Source organism: Magnolia sinica, chromosome 10, assembly GCF_029962835.1.
Source record: "Magnolia sinica isolate HGM2019 chromosome 10, MsV1, whole genome shotgun sequence".
Taxonomy (NCBI): domain Eukaryota; kingdom Viridiplantae; phylum Streptophyta; class Magnoliopsida; order Magnoliales; family Magnoliaceae; genus Magnolia; species Magnolia sinica.
In genome coordinates, this window is record NC_080582.1 from 4,042,897 (window position 1) to 4,068,425 (window position 25,529).

At 40.2% G+C, this 25,529-nt stretch overlaps 2 protein-coding genes across 2 annotated transcripts; one reads left to right on the forward strand and one right to left on the reverse strand.

Annotated features, from left to right (window-relative positions):
• Window positions 1–4,983: 4,983 nt before the first annotated feature.
• On the forward strand, window positions 4,984–9,361 carry LOC131257807 (E3 ubiquitin-protein ligase WAV3-like). Its single transcript, XM_058258718.1, has 3 exons — window positions 4,984–5,366; window positions 6,772–6,852; window positions 7,667–9,361. The coding sequence occupies exons 1-3, from the start codon at window positions 5,235–5,237 to the stop codon at window positions 9,059–9,061; spliced, it is 1,608 nt and encodes a 535-aa protein (XP_058114701.1). The 5' UTR covers window positions 4,984–5,234; the 3' UTR covers window positions 9,062–9,361.
• A 685-nt stretch (window positions 9,362–10,046) lies between these two features.
• On the reverse strand, window positions 10,047–25,321 carry LOC131257808 (THO complex subunit 3). The gene is made up of 11 exons (XM_058258719.1): window positions 25,164–25,321; window positions 24,376–24,471; window positions 23,529–23,658; window positions 17,740–17,831; window positions 15,774–15,842; window positions 14,652–14,709; window positions 13,946–14,045; window positions 11,895–11,981; window positions 11,055–11,133; window positions 10,813–10,945; window positions 10,047–10,309 (listed from the first exon to the last, which is right to left on the reverse strand). Exons 1-11 carry the CDS (start codon window positions 25,302–25,304, stop codon window positions 10,275–10,277), a joined length of 1,020 nt encoding a protein of 339 aa, XP_058114702.1. The 5' UTR covers window positions 25,305–25,321; the 3' UTR covers window positions 10,047–10,274.
• Window positions 25,322–25,529: the final 208 nt, after the last annotated feature.

Genomic DNA, 25,529 nt, shown 5'->3' on the forward strand with positions numbered 1-25,529 from the left:
CCACCTGTCAGTATATAAACCTGTGGATGATGTGCAGGACACGTGTACAACGGTAAATACCTCGCCTACAATTTGCCAGATGTGACTCCATGTACGGAAACGGATTGCGTGGTGTGTTGACGGCATCAAGTTCTGTGGGGCCCACCATGATGTATTTGTTATATCCAAACCGTCCGTCCATTTTGCGAGATAGTTTTAAGGCTTGTAGGTAAAAATGAAATAGATCCAAACTTCAAGTGGACCACACTGTAGAAAGAAGTGGAGATTGAACGTCTACCATTGAAAACATCTAGAGGTCACAAAAGTTTTGGATCAATCTGATATTTGTTTTTTCCCTTAATCCAGATCTGTGTGACCTTACGAACAGGTTGGATGGAAAATAAACATCATGGTGAGCCGTAGGAATGTTTCAACGGTTAGAATCATTGTCTACACTTATTTTTATGGTGTGGTCCACTTATAATTTTGATATGACTCATTTTTAGGTTCATAACCTAAGATGATATCTACAAACGGATGGACGGTGAGGATATAATAAATATATCATGGTAGGGCCCACAGAACTTGATGATGTCAACACATTGTCATACCACGCAATCAAAAGAAACTTGCTATATTTTCAGACAGTCCCATGCATTCATGGGCCCAACCCACACGTAGCGCACGTGGATGTGTCCTGATGAAAACACAACTCTTTCTAAATCAAAATAAATTCCCTTCAAATCTACTATCCTTCGATGGGGATTTGACATGTCGAAGAGAGATTTGAACTTAGATTTATCCTGATTTGAAAGAGATATATTTGAAGGTAGGCCCACTCATCAGGATCATGACACATGGACGTTGGATTTTGCATGTCGGTCGTCTGTTTTCTTACGTCCATTTCTCATAAATGCATCGCCCATGTGAGAAATGTGTCAGGTGGCTTGATTGAATAAGCAACATTGACGTGGGTCCCACACTGTTTACGTCCTTGATCTCATGCAAGTGGGCCAACTTGCCACGTGGAGAGCGTGTTTGTCTTTGGCGCTTGAAAATAGGAGTGCATACCAAACCTCGTGCGGAAGCGGATTGCGTCCTGCGCCCGCCTGGATGGATGACCGTGCAGGCAGAGGCTCTGTGGGGCCCAACGTGGTGTATGAGTTTTATCCACACCGTCCGTCTATTTTCAAAGATCATTTTATGATATTATCTAAGAAATGAGTAGATCCAAATCTCAAGTGGACCACACCACAGGAAGCAGAAATGATAATGACATTCACCGTTGAAACCTTCCCCGGGGCCACAATTATGTTTATTTTCCATCCAACCTATTCATAAGGTCATATAGACTTCGATGAACTGAACACACAAATATCAGCTTGATCCAAAACTTCTGCGGCTCCCAAGAAATTTTTAATGGTGAGAGTTCAATCCCCACTGTGTGGTCCACTTGAGCCTTATATATTGCTCATTTTCTGTTACTCATATCCTAAAATGACATGGAAAAATGGATGGACGGCCTGGATAAAACCCATACATAATGGCAGACCCCACACTGCGTGGACGGATTATTGTCCAGTAGGGGGCAGGACGCAGAGAGGGAGTAGGTATAAAGAGAGATGAATGCAGACCGTCGAATCACTGGACCAACTCTAGGATGATATGGTGGAACAAATAAGGTTCAGGAGGGTGCATGTACGTGCTATTTAGTGAATATTACCTAAACTGCAAAAGGTGGACACCGTAGATAATGCACACTGTCCAATCAGTGGACCACTTAGGGCCCACCTTGATTTATGTTTCTTATATCCACACTGTTCATCCGTTTTTCCAGATCATTTTGGGATACGGTCCAAAAAATGAATCAGATCGAAATTTCAAGTGGACCACACCATAGGAAAAAGTGTGATAGAACGGCCACCATTAAAAATTTCAAATGCACCAGAACGTTTTTTTTTTTTTTTCCATCCAACCTGCTGATAAGGTCAGAAAGACCTGGATGAAAGGACCACATGAATATCAGCTTGATCCAGCACCTGGGAAGTTTTTAATGGTCAATCATCATTGTTCCCTATGGTGTGGTCCACCTGAGATTTGGATCTGCTGCATTTTTGGGATCATACATTAAAATGATCTGAAGAAAAGGATGGACAGCGTAATCATGAGCCCCACAGGGATCCACCGAAGCTGTTTCGCAGCCTGTGTAATCAAAAGCTATGTGGGTCCATCATGATGTCCGCATGACATCCACTCCGTCCATCAGTTTAGCTAGCTCATTTTAGTACATGAGCTCAAAAATGATGGAGATCCCAAACTTAATTGAGCCACACCATAGGAAAGAGTGGAGATGGAAACATCAGCCAGTGAAACCTTCTTGGGCCATTGTAATGTCTATATGTAATCCAACCCGTTCATAAGGTAATTTCCACCCGGGAGAAGAGAAACCCAAAAATCAACCTGATCAAAACGTCTGTGGGCACCAAGAAGGTTTCAGTGGTAGACGTCAAATCCTAACTTCTTTTTTTTCTTGCGGTGTGGTCCAATTGAGTTTTGTATCTGCCTGATTTTTTTATCTCACGACGTAACAAGATGTAGCTCAACAGATGGACGGAAAGGATATAACAATGACATCATGGTGGGGCCCATAGAGCTGTTGATTACACCAGCTCTCAAGTAGCATGTAATCTTTCTACCTGATCACCGGCAAATCCATTGTTGTCTGGACTGGATTGCTGGAAACAAGTGCGAGGCCCTAATCTGGCACACGTGTGAAAGTTCCAGGCCATTCATCACCTGTAGGCCACCATGAACAAACCCTGGACTAAAAATAGGCACGACTCGTGACAGCGTCTGATGAATATCGTCACAAAGAGCAAACAAGGACTCCTTATGTAGAGGAGAGATCGTATTGTAAAGAGATTCTTTCTGATTAGCAGGTGCCTATTATAGTTGGAACAGGACTCTCAGGGCCTGTTTCGCCGGACGGATCCCATGGGATTAAGAGGGATGGGATGGTAAAATCTCAGGATTTGCCAAACGAGCCAAAGGTGAACTTGTCCCGGGATAGAGCAAACCCATGGATCTTAAACCTGTCATTACCTTAAAATCCATCCCATCCCTCCTAATCCCATTCAATTGTGCTTGGGGGGTGTTTGGACAGACGGATTGAAAGGTAAAATCTCGGGATATGCCAGACACCACCATTATTACCTTAAAATCATCTCCTCCCCCCTAATTAGAAAGGTAAAATCCTAAGATATGCCCAACGTGCCAAACAGACCCGGGATATAGCAATCCCATGGATCTCAAACCAATCCACTGACACCACCATCATTACCTTAAAATCCATCCCATCCCTCCTAATCCCATTCAATTGTGTTTGGGGTGTGTTCGGACAGACGGATTGGAAGATAAAATCCCGGGATATGCCAAACATGCCAAACAGACTCAGTGAGGATATGCCAAACATGCCAAACAGACTCAGTGAACTTGTCCTCGGATATAGCAATCCCATGAATCTTAAACCAATCAACTGACACCATCATTACCTTAAAATCCATCCCATCCCTCCTAATCCCTTTCAATTGTGATTGGGGCGTGTTTGGCCGGATGGATTGGAAGGTAAAATCCCAGGACATGCCAAACGTGCCAAACGGACTCGGTGAACTTATCCCAGGATATAACAATCCCACCATGGATCTTAAACTAATCCACTGATACCACCATCATTACCTTAAAATCCATCCCATCCCTCCTAATCCCATGGGATCCATCCGGCAAAACAGGCCAAATCTGCCGAGGAATTCCGAACTGATCGCAAGTTAGTTTCATCACTCCTAACAATGTTCGCGGTGGGCCCACCTCATGAACGTCCTTGATTTCTTGCACGTGAGCAAGGTCTGTAAACATACAAGCAAGTCACCTGTTCAACTTTCGTTCGCGGGATTAGCTCGAATCCAGCCAGAAAAAGAATTTGGCGAGCTTTTCGGATCGAGACGGCGAGTTCTTCCCGACTAATCGGCGTATCCCACGAAGCAAGCGACTGATTCCAAGGTAAAGTTGAAAGCGTACCAGCTGGACGTCACTGCGTGCTACGACCATCCACTGTACACGTGGCAGGCATCAAGACAATCCGTACATCCAAAATAGTGGGGTCCGCTATGTCGTATAGACCGAAAATCAGATTGATCAGATTATCCTGACCGTATAATCCGTGACCATCAAAAGGACAGTTGAAAGAAATGGTCGGCTGTCCAAAACTAAGTGGCAACATCAGATCGTTACGATTGTAAATCAGCATGATGAATGCCACGTGTTCAAGCTACAATGGCGCACCATATCTGCGGCAAATGGAAGGTTGAGGCTCGCCCAAGCTGTTTATACTTGTCTGGCCCACCATTTGATGATCCAGACCGTTAATCTAAAAGGACCCACCATATCTGACCCAAATTGAGTAAAAACTGCTGACCGAACATCGTCACCGTCCATTCAAAAGGTGAGTCACAAACCGCTTTTCCAGAAAGCAGCTCTTGACTCACCTTTGCATGCACAACACCCATTGTCCCGAATCAGTGAGTTTTTTTACCATTTGACCCCTATATGGGTGGGACCCTACAGATGAACGGTCTGTAAGAGCCACCAAAAGAAATTTCATCCACTGTAAAAGGGAAATTAAAAAAAAAAAATCAGCAATTGACCATAAAGAGGAATTACAGGGCTCAGTTCATGAACAGCGTCGTGCTGTGCAAGATTGTACAAGTGGGCCCCACAAGAATTCCATTATCAGACCCGAAATGGCTAATAGAAAAACAGAACAACAATCGCCGGAAGAACAGGCCAAAGCCCCACATGTTCTAACATATCAGATCAACGGTTCAGATCAAGTAACGAGAGGCGTGGGGAATAGGTGCATCAGGACATAACTAACGTACTGATGCATTAGTAATTGCTGAACAGTAAAAGAAGTTTCACTGAATTTTATAAGCTATATATATATATATATGGCGTATGTGGGTGTGCAGTAAAAGGGAAGAGAGAGAATCGAAAAAAAAAAAAAAAAGCAGAGAAAGCTGATGAGAGAAGAACACTGTAAACATCCTTGCAGGTTTTGCAGACTCTTTGTCTCTTCCTTTTGAAATTCAAGAATACAAAAGAGGGAAGAATAGAGAAGAAAGAACAAGAAGAGATAGAAGAAGAATACAGAGGAAGAGAGATTTTGATTTTGGGTTTTTCCTGTTCTGATTTTTTTAGCAATGGTGGGAGGAAATAGAGTTTCGAAATTCAGAAAGGCAGCAATGAAGATAGGACTCCCCTGCGCTTCTTTCACCTCCTCAATGAGACTATCATCTTCATCACACAAGGAAGACGATCCCACCGTCGAGGATGTATGCTTTTTTAAAAATCTTTTTTCTTGATATTTACTACTGTTAGAGATTTGGGGTCTCTATTTTTTAACTGATAACTGGCTTTTTCCGGAGATTTGGGTAGAATTCTCTCCTTTTTTTGACATTTTCCACATACATTTTGCAGAATGAAACTTGTTTTCTATATTCTAATATCTCAAAAAATATTTATTTATTTTTTCTCCAAATTCCATTATCACACAAGAAGATTATCCCACTTCGAGAATGTGTGTTTTTTGTTTTTGCTCTTCTATTTTTATTTTTATTTTTTATAATTTTCTTGACATTTACTACTGTTAGGGATTTGGGGTCTCAGAATTCTCTCCTTTTTGACATTTTCCACATACATTTTGCTGAATGAAACTGTTCTTCTATATTCTAATCACTGAAAAAGAAAGTTCTTTTCTTTCTTCCCAATTCCATTCTCTTTGGGTTTTTTTTTTTTTTTGGTGGAATTTCCACATTTTCAGATCTTGGAAACTGTTTTTCTTTACTGTGGTTAATCTGAATTTTCAAAGCTAATGCCCCCTTTTCCTCTCTACAGTTGTTCCTTTTTCATTATCTTTTTTTATTTTTTATTTTTTTTATTTATTGTTTTTTCCTTCTATGTGTTGTAGTTTCACTTTCCAATTTCCTTCTACATTTTCAGAGCTCAAAAATCTTGTCTTTTTATTCAGCATTATCATCTCTCATTACGAGTTGGTAAGATTTTGGGCTGTTTTCATGGGTACTGAAACTGTTCATTTGTGCTCCAATCTCTGAAATTTTCTTTTCACTGTAGTATCTTTCTGTGTTTTTTCTTCTTTTGTCTTGCGTCTCTGTTTATATATATATATATATATATATATATATATATATATATATATATATATATATATATTCTGTTGGAGATTTGGGGTCTCTGTTTTTATACTTATTGTCTAAGGTTCTGTAGAGTTTGGGCAGAATTCTCTACTTTTTCAAAGTTTTCAGAGCTTCAAAACTTGTCTCTTCTTCTCAGCTATTTATTACACATTGCGGATTTGTTTTCCATGGCACTGGAACAGGTATTTCAGGCCCCAATCTTCCATTTTGGGTATTGAAATAGTACAAAAATTCACCATCACTACTCCAAATGGAAAATGTGGGTATGCAAATCAATCACCTCATGGAAACTATATTTTCTTTTCTGGGTTTTTCCTGAATTATCATAGTAAATGCCCCTTTTCTTCCCTGCATTTACTTTCTCATTATTTTCTCGATTTTCCCAATTATTCTTTCATTTTTCTATCCAAACATAACAAGATGGAAAATTCAGGTTTCTCGTCTAGGCCTTCATTTTTGTTTTTTCCCTAAATTTTTATCCCATGTAATTTAAACTATCTCAAATGTCTTGAATTTGTTTCAGATGTCAAATTCTGGGATTTCTGGCAGAGAAGGGAATGTTGCAGAAACGGCAGAGGAAGCAGAATCCAGCGGATTAGCCAAGGTAAGCTAAGCATCTTAGGACAAGTTTAAAATAGATATGGGAACCAAAATCATACACGTGGCAAGAAGGATGAGACACGTGCCATCCATCATCCATAGCTCAAAATTCTCCAGTGGTGGCCGACAAATAAAAGATAATGATAAGCAAGGGTCCACCTTCAACGGGTGAAAAACCCCTGTACAGCCAGGATCAACCGTTGTGTGAAATCTTCAATTAAGGAATAAACGGTTTGGATCTCGTCCATGTGAACCACTAGTGAGAATTTCGGTGAAAGGACACAATTCCAGCCCTCTTTTTCACTATTGAAGGAGCGTATTAAGGTGGGAACGGACAATACAAGAGTCTTTTCCTTTGAATTCCATGATCTCAGAACACGGGATTCGGTCTGCAATTTCTTGGCAAATGCATACATTTACACCCATATTTTTAACACGTTGAACCACCTTTTCTCGTGGTTCTCTGCATTTGCCAATAATAAAATTCAAAATAGTTTGTGGTTTTGGGGGTTGCATGTCAAGTCTCAAAAAGAGTAGTTTTCTTTTTCTTTTGGACTTCAAAAAGAGGGGTAAAGGAAGGTACTCTGCAATTGTACCAGACCACCAACTTGTACTGCTGCTACTTCTCATTGGTTGAAAGTGGAGATGGACCCGCTCAAGCATTTTGAACCTCAAGTGGAAAGAGGTGGGTGGGCCCCACCACTTTAGCCAATTGGAACTTCCCATTCTTCCCAGTACTTTTTGTGGTCATCAGTAATTTCAAATGTAACGGGTTAACTGGCTTAATTCAAACCATGAACGCTTCTTCTCACTTGCAGAACCTGTGCGCAATATGCCTGGAGCCATTGATCTACAACGGCGCCGGTGGGACCAGCTCCGGCCAGGCCATATTCACAGCTCAATGCTCGCATGCCTTCCACTTTGTTTGTATCTCCTCCAATGTCCGCCATGGCAGCGTCACGTGCCCAATTTGCCGAGCCTATTGGACCCAGCTTCCCCGCAATCTCACACCCCCTTGCTCACTCCCCTGCCCCCAGACAGACCCCATCCTACGCATCCTTGACGACTCCATTGCCACTTTCCGAGTCCACAGGCGCTCGACTCTCCGCTCCGCGCGTTATGATGATGACGATCCTGTCGAGCCAGACCTGACACCACCCGGCCACCCCCGTCTCCGCCTCACCCTAATCCCTGTCTCACTAACCCAGCCGAGTTTTCCTCCTTGCAGCCATCCAGCTTTGCAAGTTAATGGGCCCATATCACATCATCTCAATGGCCTCTCTCCACGTGGGCGGTCACCATTGCGACAATTCACCAGTTCTTCATCTGTATCCCAACGGAATACTTCACCAAATGGACAGAATCCATGTCTTTGCTCCAATAGAGCCTATCTCTCCATCAAGCTAGCACACCAGCAAGCAACTGATATGGTCTTGGTAGCCAGCACCAATGGCCCCCATCTAAGGCTTCTCAAGCAATCCATGGCATTGGTGGTTTTCTCACTCCGCTCCGTTGACCGTCTGGCTATCGTCACCTATTCATCAACTGCGACACGTGTCTTCCCTCTAAGGCGCATGTCCTCCCACGGGAAACGGAGCGCCCTACAAGTCATTGACCGCCTCTTCTACCTAGGAGAGGCGGACCCCAGCGAAGGACTCAAGAAAGGGGTGAAGATACTGGAAGACCGCAATCACCACAATCCCCAATCTTGCATCTTGCACCTATCAGATAGCCCGACGAGAGCTTCTTACCTCGGCCGCGAGATGCAAGTCCCCATCCCGATCCATTGCTTCCATGTTGGGTTCGGGTTTGGCACATCGAACGGATTTGTGATGCACGAATTCGAAGAGTTCTTGGTGCGGTTGCTTGGAGGTGTGGTCAGGGAGGCTCAGTTGAGGATCGGGGAGGAAGGGGTGGTGAGATTGGGCGAGTTGAGGACTGGAGAAGAGAGGAGGATTGCTCTAGACTTGGGCGATTGCGGATTTGTATGTGTTGGATATAGCTACATTGAAGGTGGGATTGAAGAATGTCTAAAGACGGGGGAAATGATAGTAGGGATTGGAGACAAGGAGGATAGTGGTGACGATGATGGTGAAGTTGGAGGGAGAGATTTGAGCATTGGTGGAAGGAGTAGCAATGTGGAAAGGTGGGATTACCATGATCCTTACATGGCCAGAAGATGGGCTAAGCACTTACATGGATATAGACTATGAGGATAAGTCAAGAAATACAACTTGTCTTCACGGACTTGTGATTTCTGTTCCAATCATTTCTGATGAAATGCAAACAGAACAACAACAAGAACAATGAATGGAGAATGGAAGGAACCGAAGTTCAGTTCAACTGGATGTCCTTGCAAAACGCCATGGTATTTTTTTATTTTATTAATTTCTTTCTTTGATGGGTATTACCATGGTATTTCTGTAATATTGCTCCATATGTATTTTTCGATTTTCATTTATAGGAATTTGCAAAAATGGTAAAGAATCATTGAAGGGTAGTCAGATTTCTTATGTTTTGTGTGGTGACTTTTGGTTGTTTAAGAGGAAAGGACTGCTATGTATATGACAGCATTATGCATGTGTGGTGTGAAAGGATCATTTATTTATAGGAATATGATGAATTTTATTGTCTACCCGATCCCCAAATTTCTATACACAGTAGCATGGTCACAGAATTCAGATTCAGCATTTTCTCATGTGTTTGTTGTCTGAGAAAGAAATTATCGCTGAAAATCGAAATAATGGTTAATGTGATCAAATAGAGAAGTGTAATTGAGACAATGCAGAATGTAAAGGAATGATGGTATTGCACACAGAATATCGCACCCAAATATCACACTCCGTGTGGGCAAGTGACCACTCATCCAGCAAGCTCCATCATGGATGGGCCACAACCAAGAAATTACACTGATCAGGAGACCTCTATTCATTGGGTGCAACCACTTCTCTGTTTTGCCTTTGATGATTCCTCCAAAGGTGGTTAGGATAATCCGACTGGCATGATTTTGGACAATGGCTCGTGCATGATGTGGCCACCCAGACAAGCAGTCCAATTGTCCTATGTGTGCAGCATGTTTCCATGGGATCACATGTGATTTTAGCATTTTTTGTACATGTATGTTGAATTTTACCAGATCAAGTAAGCCAATAATGGAAAGAGCTACATAGAGAATTGTGTGCTATCACCATAGGATAATTAAGGAACTGTTGAACTATCATTGCTAGAAGTTAGCTCTAAAAATGGGAACATTTAAGTGCATCGATTTTTGTAAAGGTAATGGCTTCAAGTCTTCTTCAGCTAAGCATCACAAAAATCAACTGTTCGACAATTCAAATGACTGAATCTTTCCAAAGAAAAAAAAAATGACTGCCAAGAACAAGGCACTCTACTTTTGATTATAGGAAGCGCTCCCTTCATTTGATGTTAGGCACTCTCAAAGCCAAAAATTCGAAACACGCCTGCGATGATAATTCAATAGGCAGCAAAATATTGTTTAGGAAATAAGGACAATGGACAAGTGCAATAGAATAACACAAGCGATATACAATGTTCAATTGAGCAATTTCTCAGCCTAGTAGTGAACTGTACATGCAGGTCTCAGATTTCTGGTGTTCAAATCATTCATATAGTGGGCCCCATCATTGACTGGAGGTATCCTAAAAATACTGCTTGTCAGATGATCCTGAACATCTGATTGGGCACCCATTAAATGTGGACCACCAGTTCTCAATGTCATCAGATAGAAGAGATATTAGAGAAGTCCCATCCCAAGATGGGGCACAAAGATCAGAAGCTTATGATGTACTATATGATGCTTGAAAGAATGGACCCTGGGTTAGCAACACAGGCGAATTCGAGGTCATATAGAACTTTGGAATTCTTGGTTAGTGTTCACAATCAAACTCCACTCTTAATGAATTTTCTTTTTCATGGTGGAAAGGGTAAGAGAAAAGAAAAATACCTTCATCAGCTTGGTATTTATTCTTGTCATCTCCTGCATACGCCAGTAGGTTATATTTTGGATTCCATTCAACACTGTTCATCGCAGCCCGGCAAGGAATTTGATGAACAGTCCGTCCCGTCTGAACATTCGACTGTTAATACAGCACCGCAACTTTAATAAGGTACCAGTTTTCTAATGATAGATTCAAAAGAATTTTCAAAATGAAAGATGATAAAAGAAAATGTGAAGGAGAGACATACAATATCTATAAATAAATCTTCACTGGCTGCAGCAATGTATTCTCCCGTGTGATTGAAACTCACAGTTCTGACAGGCCATCTAAGTAGAAACAACAAAAGACTGATCTTACCAAATAGGTGAAAAATTTTATTGGATTTTTATTTTTATTTTTGCAAAATCCCTCGCTAATTAGGATTTTACCCAATAATACTTCACAATTAGAAATTACTGACAATGCTTTTGGAGGTGTGAAATTACCAAAATGCCTCATTTTTTTTTTCTTTAGTAGGTGTTGGAGTCAAGAATTGTTGGGCCCAATTGGCATGTGTATGACATCCATGGCATCCAACAGATGCACCCCACCCTGATGATCAAAAGAATAGAATATATGGTGGATTCAATCATTGAGCAGGCCACGAAGTAAAAAATAATCTACACCATCCAAAAACATCCATATTCACTTGTAACCCATCCAATGATGTGATAAGCCCAATTTTTTGGTTTGGGTAATCATCATGTTCAGGTGCATATGTTAGATAGGCTGGATGTCATACATAGACCACATACGCCCTACAATTCTTGACTTTATTGTTATTTAAAGGTACAAAAAAAAAAAACTAATCGAGGGCATTTCAGTAATTCTGCCCCTCAAAAAGCACCTGATGGGAAATTCAATTCACAGAGGCATTACCTCCTGAAATCAGAATTTCTGAGGAATTTTGCCTTAAAAATCCCAATTTTATTACAGTATGAAAGCAGGTGATGAGATCAAAACAGTATTGAAACAATCAATACTCAGGAGTAAATCTACAATAATCAAAAGCTTACTTGGAAAAGATAGGAAAACTTGTGTAACTCACTCGAGTTTTGTAAACGTGCGGACACAGAGCATCTCTGAGAGATCCCAAAGGCTGACCAGTGCATCAGCACTTCCAACAGCGAAGTATCTGCATCAGCAGGAAGAGGTTAAATAACAGGCATTTTATGATGTAATGTACTTCTGAATATTTAATAAATAGGAAGAGGTTAAATAACAGGTGTTTTCTGTAATGTACATCTGAAAATAAATAATTACCCATATGCTGACAAGTAGATTATACATATAGAACTTTGGTAAGCTGGCAACTTATCAGGTGGCAACAGATGGTATTGCCAAGGGTTCGCATTAGGGCCTGTTAGTTTTGCTGGTTACTCCAGTATGGTAAAGGAAATATGTCATCGTTACAATTTCACCACCACCAAATCAAACATAGGAATCATCAGTCAAATGCAGATGTATTCGGGAGATGGGTAAAAGAATTTGTAATCATTGCACTTTTTCATGGCATTAACATGAAAATCTTAAATCCAAACAATGACATCAGTGTATGTTGGTGATGATTTGACATTGATGTAAAAATGCTATCATTACAACTTTCCTGCCGATAAACCAAACAGGGGAATCAGTGGTCAAATGCAAATGTTGTCGGGAGATGGGTAAAGTAATTTGTAATCATTACACATTTCCTTTACATCATTGTGGTAATTGGTGAAACAAACAGGCCCTACAAATGCATCTTGCCTTATGAGCGTAGTGGCCTGATTTTTCGGGCCAGGTCATCTACACCTTGGAGCCCACCTGATCCAAAGATCATATGCCCAATAAACATGTGGCTGCATGTGCAGAGGGCTGCTTGTGGGCTAAGTAGAACTCTACATACAGAAGCACGGTCTTACAACGGAAAAGCCATTTCTCAAAACAATAGCTCCAGAAACACCCATGGGCCCACCATAAACTTTATTACAAAGATGGTTGACTTTAGAATCTCACATTGTTTTTGGCTTATTGACAACTGCCAAAATCAGCAAGAGCAAAATAACATCCAAAACAAGTTCCTTGGTCTTCAAAATACCACATATGAAGCGCGCAGTTACACTTTGAAGAGCAGTAATGCCATGGGTGTGGAATCCAAAACACATGGCAGAGCAGCCCATGCAGGACAGAAAAAAAGAAAGAAAAGAAAAGAAAAGTAAAAAAGCAACATCATGCTTTTTCTCCAGATGCACTATCATCTGCCCTGGCTTTTCAGGTTATTTTAGTCAAAGCTCACAGGTGATGCTCAAGGGCCTGGCATTTTTAGGCATAAGTAAAAAAGCAAAGTTATGAGAGTGGGAACGATCTGTTCTAAACCACATCTTTTTGACAGGTTACTTATACCAGTTTAGTTGAACATCAAGTGCAGTACCTCCCAAGTCTCATAAAGGTGACAATTCAAGTAGACACCTGTGGTTCTGGAAAAAAAAAAAACAAAGAAGACCAGGTCTGTACATCTTTCTGTGGTGTTCAGGCTGCCAGCTAAGGCAATGATGACTGATGTTAGTACCAAAACACATGGTAACAGAATCCTACTCACCAAGCAGCACATGTGAAAGACAAAGCGGTCCACCAGGAGGACCCCACCATGTATATGCCAGGCCCAAAATGTCAGGCTGGTCAAGTAATTAGTGTGGCCACACATGTACAAAATGAATTGTTAGAGAGAACGACCAACGGTATGCATTCAATGCACAGATCCAGCCCACCTAGATGACTGAACCAGCCTGATTCTCAAGTGACCAGACATAACACAGTCAGGCCCAACCAATGAAAGGGCCCAGATCTCGGACATATGCCCCATGAGTGGCAAGAGTAGGACTGAGAACCCTACGCTCTCAAGTAGCTTAGCAGAGGTTTTCTGCAGGTTCTCAGGACAAATATCCTGCCTCCCAAAACCCTAGGAAATACAATTGCTTCTCAATTCCATTTGGAAAACCCCTGTTGGTATTCCATGTCCAAAGAGAGAGTAATAGGTTCGTCCATGCAAGGAAAATTATTTAAGGATGGAGAAGCAGAAGAAGGTGGCAACAGTGTAGGAAATGGCACTAAAATCACCTTCCAATTGGATCAATCGCGATACAGTAGCAACCTGCTGTGTGGGCCATAAGGGTGTGAAGCACTCGAAGAGATGGATAATCCAGCACCTCGACAGTACCTATGTGAACAATAAAAATAATCACTCAAGGACTCATACTTTATCCATGTGAATGTATTCGAGTGAACTTTAATTGATTGGATAATTGAAAATAAATTTCTTGAAAATTGACAGCATATAAGAGATATAGACTGCATTAATAATGCATTTAGAGGCCAGATCAGTGTTTGTTGTGTATCATTTAGTAAATGGTATCAACCCTACAAAATAAAATAGGTAAATGTATCAAGAAATTGGAAGACTTCCGACCAACTGATACCCCAACTCAAAGATGAATGGATAGAAAGAAATTACAGCAATTATCACTTTCTAACCATTTGATCTATAGACTTTTTTTTCTGGATCATACCTGTATAGTTTTCTTGACCATCCAGAAACAGGTAAAGGATCACATAGTTGATTGATCAATTAATGACGACTGGGATGGGCTATGGTGCATCTGAGTGATAGTCAATTGATTGAATGGTCTAGATCAATCAACATAATGCACCAATCAAAGATCTGTAGGGTTGATGCTATTACCAAATGGTACTTGCACGTTGGACATACACTTATGGTTCTTAGCAAATTTGTAAAAGAAGCAGGCATCTTGGAAGTTCTTCTTACCATTTCCTGTAGTAAGAAAGAAAATGTCTCCTGTTGTGTTCCAAGCAATCTCGTTTACCTGACCACAAAGCATTTTGTGTCAAAGCAGCAACTAACTTGGAAATAATGAATATCAGTGAGTTCAAAAGACGGGACTTATCCTTGAAAGGCAATGGTAGAAAGAAGAATTCTACAAAATGAAGGTGTGCCTTGCAACTTTTCAATATCAATCACCAGCTCAAGACAAACATTTAAAGACGGTGGGCTAGCACAGCATTCTGGTGCTTTTTAATAATATTTCAAAGTCAAACTAGTGATTATGCACCCATGTAACAGTGCAATTATGATAGGCTCTTGAGTTAGGATCAGAGTTCTTTGAAGAGAGGTTTTCTATTTCAACATGTGTAAATCCTACCCCTGTGCACAGTGTCACGTGTGCCAGCTGGCACATGTTTGGCACACCAGACATGCCCATTTGGTGGGCCCGCCATGTAGATGCCCTAGCCTAAAAATCATGCCACTCCACTTGTCCAATGGGTTGCAGCCCACGGGGGAAAACAAGATGGTTAAGAAAAGTCTCTGCCAAGTTCCTTTCAAGATTTCAATCTGCTTTGTACATTATACCCTAATTATCAAGTGAAACAGCCTGATTACTGGATCAGGGAAGAAACATGGTGGGACCCATCTGATGGGTCATGGGTGGCTTGGATCTCATACACCTGTGCCACATCTAAATATATGGCAGTCCATAGGGGACTGCAATCTGCACAGGTGTGGAATTAGCTAACCTCCTATGAAGAATATAGGCCTTGATCTAGCATTTCAAGAAGACTTTCAAAAGAAAGAGGCCCCTTGACAGAAAAAGAATCCGAAAACATCCTGATTTCAGTAATTGTCTGTACTACTTTTCATTTTGCAGGTGAAAATATATCATAAGATCTCTAGTAATTTCCTGGTTTGCAAGGAAAAAAAAAAAATAGTGGTGCTGGGAAAAAAACATTGGATTAAATCCTTCCCCATGATATAGCAAGTAAAAGTTAGAAACACATGTAGACAAGTAATGCCAGAAGATAGAGATGGCTAAACAATGAGAGAGAGAGAGAGAGAGGTCAGATGCTCATAGAATTTCCAGCCAATGATTACCTCATAATTAAATTTGCGCTTGTGGATTGGTTTGAATTTCCGAACATCCAAGATCGTTAGTTCATCATCCTACAATAAAATAAATCTATTATTAACTCATCATAAATTCTTCGTAACTTGAATTCTCATAGAATGTAGATAAAATAACAATTTTAACAAGAAACTTTGTAGAAGCTAAACCTGAAGGTAAAGAAATGGTGTGGTGGCTATGGGATGGGTGTTCGATTTCAGATAACATATAAACACAGACACAATTTACGAACTATGAAAAGATTCCAATTGGCTGCGGTAGATGTTTCGTGCACATCGCAGATTTGCAAGCTCTTCAAATAACAAAAAATGCTTATTCTCCCGCCTTACTAAACACGAGTTCTCACAGTAATATGTGGCAGATGTGTGCAAGATCTTGACTGCTAATTTGGTGAATGCCACCATGAACATGCCATGACCATCAAATCAGGCGACTAGATGATCCTAACTGATCAAATTGAGGGAGAAAAAAATACCATCACACAATGATGGGCCTTGATCTAGTAGAACAGTTCATAAAAATAAATTATAAATTACCATGATCCTAACCACTTAACCCAAACGGAGCCCAAAAATTCGTGGTGGTAACACTATTTTTTCCAGATGCATAGATTAGTGCTGTCCAAGCATCTGTTTATTTTTTATTTTTTTTCCATCGGATGTTCTTTTTCAAAATCAACATGGTTTCCAGAAATAGAATTAACTCTTGCCACATCTAATTTGGACTGTGGTAGTACCCACCAGTACCATCAAAATGACAACAGATCTGAACTGGATGTCCCAAACCTATGTACACATCAGTTATCTTTCTTTATTTTTTCATCCAAACAAGTGTCCCATGAATTCTTACAAACTTTAGACATAACAAGAATGAAGAAACTTCTTGAAAATTGCCACTGGCTCATATTATTATTACTCGTAATGTTGTTGTTTATCATTTTAAATTTGCAAGATTCTCCTTTCCTTTTCACTGAGAAAAAAAATTACGATTTGGGATTTTGGAAATGTTTGAGAATGGATCTAAAATAAAGTGGGGTAAGGTATTGTTTATTACAGTCCAGTATAGCTATTTACTTGATCTTGATACCATTGCCCTGCATGATGTTTCAGCCTTCACCATCATTATTGCACATATTTGTCAAAAACATGGGTATTTTGCAGAAATTTTGGCAATTCTACATCACTGTTAGCCTAGAAGCTTCCATCTTGCATTAGTATTAGTATTACTCATATCATAAGAGGACTACTCAAAAAGGGGATAAGTTAACCACCAGATACCATATTATTTCTCCCCTAAGCATACTAAATTTGATTTGTATATCACAAGTATGATTATCTTAAATCAAATCCTCATGAGACGTTGCAAACGAACCTGCTTTAACACCATAAATTATTTTATGTTTTGTAATTCTCCCCTCAAAATTTCTACTTATCAACGAGTTGTTTACTAACTTCAAGAATTATTAACATAGTTTTTTTAAAAAGATTTCACATCAAATAATTCAAGTTGTCAATCAGTCATGGTGTGCCATAACAGCCATTACAGAGCCGTAAAGACCATTACATAAAGGTAACTGACGGAACACCCACCCCCCTCCTCCCGCTAAGGCTGTAACGGCCCTGTAATGCTCCATTACGGGGCGGATACATGCTTTTTTTTATGAGAGAGAGAGAGAGAGAGAGAGAGAGAGAGAGAGAGAGAGAGAGAGAGAGAGAGAGAGAGCATAACAGCTATTAAAGAGGAAGGTTGATGCCAGGTGTGCAGCTGTTTGTAAAACCCGAGCCCAAATTGCGATGATGACATAATTTCTTTTGGGTATTGACACAGATTCCTTTGTATGGTTCCATTTTCAATATATATATATATAAACTTCATTGAAAAATGATGAAAAAAGAAAGAAATATGTACAGGTTCCTACAGAATTATAACACATACCCTGTTTCCAACAGCTATGTGTGTCCCATCAGGCTTGTATGTGATATTGATGTTTTCACCACTGAGTTCTACCTGTTGTGAACATTTTCCACCTGCAGAAATCAGGGATAAATTATCATCAAAATCTGCAGTAAGATTTTTATTTATTTATTTAAGATTTGAATCTACAGTAACACTGAGAGAAGTTAAAAATGGGACAATCATAAGATTGAAACTGAGAACACAAATAACATAAACAGAATGGTAATGTAGGAATTGAGATAAATCATAAACTAAAAGGCAAGCAAATGTAAAGGGCTAAAATGCTTAAGCACTTCAACTTTTATTTTCCCTTTTATCAATAATAAAGATTTATTGAAAAAGCCTGGGGCACTTCAATTTTTATTTTTCCGTTAATATCTCACAAGATATGCAAAATATGCAGCCCTGCAAGGATTTAAACTCCCAAGTACTTGCAATTGCATCCATGTTCAGACAACATTAAACAAATGTGGAAACCTATCCTCTTGGAATCCCTGACATCTTAGATCCTCAAGAGTATGATGGGCCAGACAGGTTACATAGCACTAATAAGCCGTAACGGTAACTTGTAATCAACTGGACTACTTTTGCACATGGAGTAGAGGTTCCTTTTTCTAGGATTCTTTGCTGGGTTTCGTACGCAATTTGCAAGTGCAAATGCTCATTGCGAATTCACTTAATTGCATTTGAATTACAGATGTGGACAGGGTTTCAAAAATGCTGGATGCCAAATGTTATTGCCCAATATAAAACGGTGAACATTACCAGGCCCATGTGAATTGAGCAAGGCTTAGAAAGATTGAAGTGCGGGGGTCTTGGGTGGCAACAAGTCACATTCATTTTTATTTTATTTTTTTGGCAAAAATTGTTTTGTGCCCATGCCTGACTTAGGTGTCTATGATTGTGACCTCAGTTGAACACATTATATTACAGCCTACAGGCAATGAGAGTGGTGAATGCCAGGGTTGGATCAAAATGACACATATACACTGGAACCAGCAATGGCAAAATTAGAAACTAACAAGAACTCCCATCAAAATCAGGAACTAACTTTGACCTCAAGCAACTACTTTTTTAAAGAATTTAAACTGAATAAATTAGAAACGGATTTTGAATGGTAACAACAACCCCTAACTGAATAAAATTGCTCAAAAAAAAATTTACTTGTGGTCAAAAACTGACTCCAAACCCCTTTGGCTCAAAGAAACTCCCTACTAAAATCGGGGAGAATTTCATGGAGATCAAGACAGTTGTGCCCCTCAAGATTGGTGCATTTCATCATCACCCAACCATGTTAGAATCCATGTGACTTTTTAGTGCAGTGAAAAATGCACTAATGACCAGTACCCATTTCCTTTCACATCTCTAGGGTTAGGTTGAGACCCTTCAGTTTTGGTTTGGTTCCCGAAATTAGGCTTGTTGGCCTGGGTATTAGTACTGGCAGAAGAACTACGGGAATCAAACCTCCCTCCATATTGTGGTCGGGAATACAACTCAGTCTCCTAGGCCGCCTGATATGCTTCTTCTAGGGTAGTAATCTAGCAGAGATGGAAACCTTGTCTTATTTCCGATCAGAGGCCCATTCAAAAACGAGACAGTATGCTCAACGGGTTCTCCTCATCATAAACTCCTCAAATTTAACAATGTAATCAGCCACAGACATGGTCCCTTGATGTAGGGAAACCCATTGGTCCATCAACCTCTGACGGTATGTATAGGGCACGTACTTCTCCTTCATCTCTCCCCAACGAATCATGGGAGCTTGTCCTGCCCTTTCCATCCGCCTCTTCGTGATTGTCCAGAATATTTTGGCTTGCCCCTCTAGCTTCATCTTTGCAAACCTTACCCACCGGTCGTCGGACATATCATACCACTCAAAATAGTGGTCCATGCCCGCCATCCAGTCGATGAAGCCTTTTGGGTCAAGGCGACCATCGAAGCTAGGGGCCTCAATTTTCACGCTCTTCATGATCCGCTCATCTGGTTCATGATGGTCATGTTGATCCAAGGGTGGGAGTGAAACTTGACGAACCACATTCCTCACACATGCGCTGCCGTTACCTTGCTAAACCACATTATGACCAATGCGTGCATCGACTTGATCACCTGACTGTGAATGAGCATTGTCCCTGGTGTTGGGGTTTGCCTGACTGATAGGGCACTTCTACCATGGCGAATCAACCCGCCAACGCAATAATCTGCTTGATTGTGGACTTGTTGTGGGCTTCGATCTTGTCAAAGCGCCCCATAACCACATTAAGGGTTTCATTCAATTGCTCTAGACTCATGGTCGCGTTTAGTCCAATGTTGCGGCCGGATCTAGTGGGCATATAAGATTAGGGAACTAGAATGCACCTGCGACTTCTAGACAACAATTGAGGAAACGAATCTGAAAATCGCAATCGCATGATCGGTATAAACGGCACAAATCAACAACTAATCAGAGGAAAATTCTGCAAGCTATAGAAATTCAGCTGTACGTAGAAAGTTCAACAATGTGCAGAATCTTCTACAATACACAGAAAATTCAGCAAATTGGATAATTTTCTGTTGTACACAGGAATGCTCAGCCGCATGCAGAAATTTTCAGTCGCACCCAAATTTCTAATTGTGCTGGAAATTCCAGATATGCACAGATAATCAGATTTGGGCCAGATTTCAGATTTGCACAAAAATTTCAGATTGCAATAAGATTCAGATTTGCGCAGAAATTCAAATTTGCAAAGAATTTTCAGATTGCAATAAATTTCAAAATTGCGCAGGAATTCAGATTTGCACCAAAATTTCAGATTACAATAAAATTCAGATTTGTGCAGGAATTCAAATTTGCACAGAATTTTCAAATTGCAATAAAATTCAGATTTGCGCAGAAATTCACATTCGCACAAAAATTCCAGATTGCAATAAAATTCAGATTTGTGCAGCAAATTCCGATAAAGTGCTGTAACTTCAGATTTTATAATGTAAGACTCAATTGGATATGATACATATGCTGAATTTATGTTTATGCATGAAACTTGACACAACCTATTCTAGATCGCATACAATCAAACATGTGATATGCGTGAAAAGGACTCCTATGCTAAACTTGCTCTAATACGAAGATTTGATGTAGAATGATACAAATACAGCTATGTGATTGAGACTTAATATAAAACCAAAGTTATATAAAAGAAAATCACCAAGCTAAATGTGATGCACATGCAAACATCGTGAGGCCGAAGAAATGACGAGTATGATCTGAGGCCAAATCACAGTCATCAACCCTTTGATCAAATAAAACGCTTAGACAATAGGGCCCAAGGAAGATAAAGATCTTCCAATTAGCATAGGAATAAACTGGGCTCAATAGATGAAATTTTAGAATCCACGCATGAGTTGGGTCCGATAATAATGGGAAAGGAATGAAGTGGCCCTTAGGATCAGGTAAAAAAAAAATCAAGAGAAGACGATGAAAGATAAAATCTTACCTTTTTGGATTTGAAGATTCAAAGGAATCCACTACCTACAAACATCAAGCATGAAGTGAAAGACGAAGGATCTTAGGGACAAAGGATAGAGTGGCTTCATACCCTCCAGGCTTTTATCCAAAGATCTAGCCTTCACAATGATGAAGGAAGATAAAAGGAAGAAAGGATCTCTATGAGGCCTTCTTAGAAATTTCTCCAAATTCACAATTTAGGGGTGAATGTCCTCTCTTGCTTTATTTTATAGTAAAAATTGGTTGAAATGACAATTCTACCATTTTAGTAGCAAAAGCAAAAATACTCATTATGTCCTAAAAAAGTAAAAAGTCTAATCTAACCTCTTAAAAGTCTAATCATAAACTAAAATGTACATATCATCAAGTAACATAAAAGAACTAATTCACAAGATGGTCCAACATAATCCAACCATCGGATGGCCCCATGATGGGATACAAGACAATCCAATGGATGGACAATCATGTTGACCACGATCAACGGTGAGATGATCTCCAAATATGATCCATGCCATCCATGCATTTATAATGCTCGCCGATAACCACTGGTGATCACCATTAGTCGCCTAGCCAAAGTGAAAGTACCAATGTAGCCTGTAAACGCCTACGTCGCTGATATGTATAGAGTAGTGGTGTGATGTCCGCATCACTCAGGCCCTATAGAGCTGGGTCGTCTTGCTCATTGCCCCCTATCACTGAGCACAAGGCGCAGGCACACTCATGCTCAAGTAGTTGGCTCCACAAAATAGCGAGGAGGTCACTTGATATAGGTAAACTCATGGATCTAAAAATCGGGATCAGATCGGCCAATACGGGTGTATCGTATCCGTATCAACTTGATGCGATATGCGATACAGGGTCGTATCGGAATTGGTTGGACCGTATCGGGCCGTATCAATCAATACAACCCATATCGGTGCCGATACAAGGCCGATACAGACCGATATGCCCATAAAACTCCAAATTTGAAAAAAATAAAATAAAAAATTCACTCCTGTCTCCTCTTCTTCTTTTCATTTAAACCATGGAAGAACCTTAAAAACTCATTTTTAGGCTAGATCTAGACCTATTTTGGGATCAAAACAAATGATTTGAATGGAATTCAACAAATCGAAGCAAAGTGGACCATTACAGGAAAAGTTAGAAAGAAAGGTAAATCTTCACTTTCTTTTTAATATTTTCATCTTCTTTTGTTTTATTTCTAATGTAATGGGGCTATTGTTCACCAAATCATGTTTAATTTGTGTTCAATTAGGGTCCATTTAGTTGACCTTCAACAAGTCAAATCAATAGACAACATTCTCATCAAAGAATGGTCCGATACCTCATTAAATACATGGTCAAAACACACACAAAAAAAAGAAAAAATTTATAGATTCGTTAATATCTCATTTTTTCCTATTTTTCTGATATTTTTCATATTTTTTTGCTTTAAAAAAAATATATGGCCGATACGGCCCCGATTCCAATATGCAACGCCATATCATATCATTTTTCCGCCGGGCCGATACAACGGCCGGTACCGTCATTCAGAACCTTGGGTAAACTACACACCACATACAAGACAACACAGTCACACTCCACATTAAACCTTAGCTAAACTACAGCAGACTACCCACAAAGGGCAATTTGCAAAAAGTTAAAGAGTATAATATAGTTGCATGAGGCATAACGGTGACAAATTCAAGTGCGGGACTGATGCGTCTATTTCAAAATGTTAAATACAAACAGCTATTGGCGGACCATGATGCAATTTTCCAACTGACGGGCCCATTAACAATGCACCCAAAGCCTTTAAATAATATGTGGGACAGTCCAACTCCAACCATCAATCTGGATTGTCCATTCGATCCATACCACAATGGCATTTAACTGAAAACAATAATAAAAGATTTAGAGGGTTAACATAATTTGAATGATACTAAGTGCACAATCTGGAACTTGAGTAAGTTATGAAGAGAAATCAGTTCACTAATTCCACAGTCATGGCATGCACGAAAAAGTTGCTGGAACGAGAAATACAATCAATTTAACTTTCGCCATTAATAAATTGGTTTCCATTCATAAAACTCGACAAAAGCCTTCCTGCATTGCAGTAGTGGAACCAACATCTAACAAAATAGCTGCGGTAGCCATAACACTTCGCTTATATCTTCACTTCTGAATTAAATGCAGAAAACAACTGATAAAACATCTAAGTTTGAAATTATTGTCTTAAGCCCGCTAAATGGCTCAAATTCAAGAGTTTTGCTAATTCAATGTGTGCTTTGGCATATTAAAGACTTACTACGAGCATCCCAAAGGCGTACGGTCTTGTCACCAGATGCTGTTGCAATTAGATCAGCGTGTTTGGGATCCCAATATAGCTGATCAACACTATCTGTATGCCCTTTCAACTCAACATCTTTAACCTTACCCTGCAAGAAATTCCAGAGAGAGAGAGAGAGAGAGAACTGTTTATATGCATCACTAAAAGCAAAGTATGGCAGATCATGCTCATGCATGCATCCACTGCACACATCACAGCCAAGTTCTTGATCCAAATCATATGGATAGTAGGATCCACTGTCCTAATAACTTGATCGGTGGCCATCACAAGGACAGTTTAAAAACAAATACCCATTGATCGGACCATCTAGATTGAGTATATTTTTTGCATGCGTACAATGCTTGCTTGCAAGCATGCATGGGTATGACCCACCATGTACTGGCAGAGTCATGAAAAGTCTTGGGATTCAGTAAAACTGGAAAAAGGAATTATGCTTGTGAGTGCATCCTCTGCACAAGTGGCATTCACATTTCACGTACCAATAACCTAATTTGTAGCCCCAAAATCACACCAATCCAATCTACAGAATTCACTTGTGAATTTAGATGGGCTGTTTTTCTTTCTAACAATTCATTTGACAGCCACGATTAAGATGGTTATGAATTGTGTAATTGGCATATGTTCTCAGTTATCCACTACCATAGTGGGCCACATAGTTTCAACCATTTGGATTGATGTTCATACATGTCACGCATACAGAAGGGGATATACACACATACTATCCACCAGACCCATCCACAGTATCATATAATTCATCAAAACCCTAAAAGCCTTGGAAGATGAGAGAAAGGGAGGTGGTTGTTACGTGACCATGGGGCTCGATGTGCCAAACACGAGCAGTCTGGTCGACGGAACCTGAGGCGAGCTTCGTGCCTGTACAATTCCAAGCTACCGAATGCACCTTACATCAAACAAAAAAGGAGAAAAGGAAGACAGATCATCAATATATAGGGTTCCAAAAGGGGAAAAAAGAACAGAAACTCTATGGTTTTTTTAAAGAGCCAGACTCCTGTGAATACATGCACCAATGGCTCTGACTGCATATTCATGGTGGGGCAGGAATCTCAACGCACATTCAAAGCCGGATCCAGCTTGCCACAATTACACAGCAGGAGACATCATTACACCAGTCAGGCCGTCTATCGAACATTCACTCTTCAGAAAACATGAACGAAAGAAAAAATTCTAGGGTTTCTGACAGGGAGCTGGAAATTCTAGGGATTGTGAATAGTATTGTGCATTTTTCAGAGGCAAATGATTCTGCACATGTGGGGCCACTGTTCATTGATCCAGACCGTTAATCTGATAAAACGCACTGCGAACAGGAGCAGCGTGAGAAAATCTCGGAGACTGGAAGATATCAACCCTTCGAACAGTTGGATTATTTCAAGTGTACTGTTGCTAATTTTCTCCTTAATTGTATATTTCAATCCATTGAATAGATTGTTAGGATCTTCCAATCTGTATGAATTTCATGGCATCTACCTATCCAACGTGGGGCCCATCAGACCAACGGTTTGGATCCAGTTTTTCAAACTGGTGGAAACTTCTAGAATCGGAGATGAATGGGAGAGGAGGGGATTTTCTACGTACCTTCTTCTTGTGACCTGGGTATTCTCTGCTGTGGAGGTTTTTGAAGGGCACAACCGTCGCTTCTTCCATCTCTCCCTCTCTCTCTCTCAGGGAGAAATGGACGCTGGAAAGAATAAAAGCGGGAAAGGGCGTTTTGGTCATTTAGTCGCTCCGGGTTATTTTCGTCTTTTTATTTGGTAAGCGGGTATTACTCAGTCTCGGATGAGTGACCCCTCCACTACCCAAATCGCTGGTGGAAAAGATATGTGGCCCCATCATGTTGTATTTTTTATATCCACGCCGTCCATCCATTTTTCCAACTTATTTTAGAGAATTGTCCCAAAAATTATACATATCCAAAGCTCAAGTGAACCACACCGTTGGAAA

Coding starts and splice junctions, on each gene's coding strand:
- LOC131257807 (XM_058258718.1), top strand. CDS start 5,235: ATGGTGGGAGGAAATAGAGTTTCGAAATTCAGAAAGGCAGCAATGAAG. Junction 5,367..6,771: donor ACGATCCCACCGTCGAGGAT/GTATGCTTTTTT, acceptor AATTTGTTTCAG/ATGTCAAATTCTGGGATTTC. Junction 6,853..7,666: donor AATCCAGCGGATTAGCCAAG/GTAAGCTAAGCA, acceptor TCTCACTTGCAG/AACCTGTGCGCAATATGCCT.
- LOC131257808 (XM_058258719.1), bottom strand. CDS start 25,304: ATGACCAAAACGCCCTTTCCCGCTTTTATTCTTTCCAGCGTCCATTTC. Junction 11,982..13,945: donor GCGATTGATCCAATTGGAAG/GTGATTTTAGTG, acceptor CTGCTGATGCAG/ATACTTCGCTGTTGGAAGTG. Junction 10,946..11,054: donor AAGATTTATTTATAGATATT/GTATGTCTCTCC, acceptor CTGTATTAACAG/TCGAATGTTCAGACGGGACG.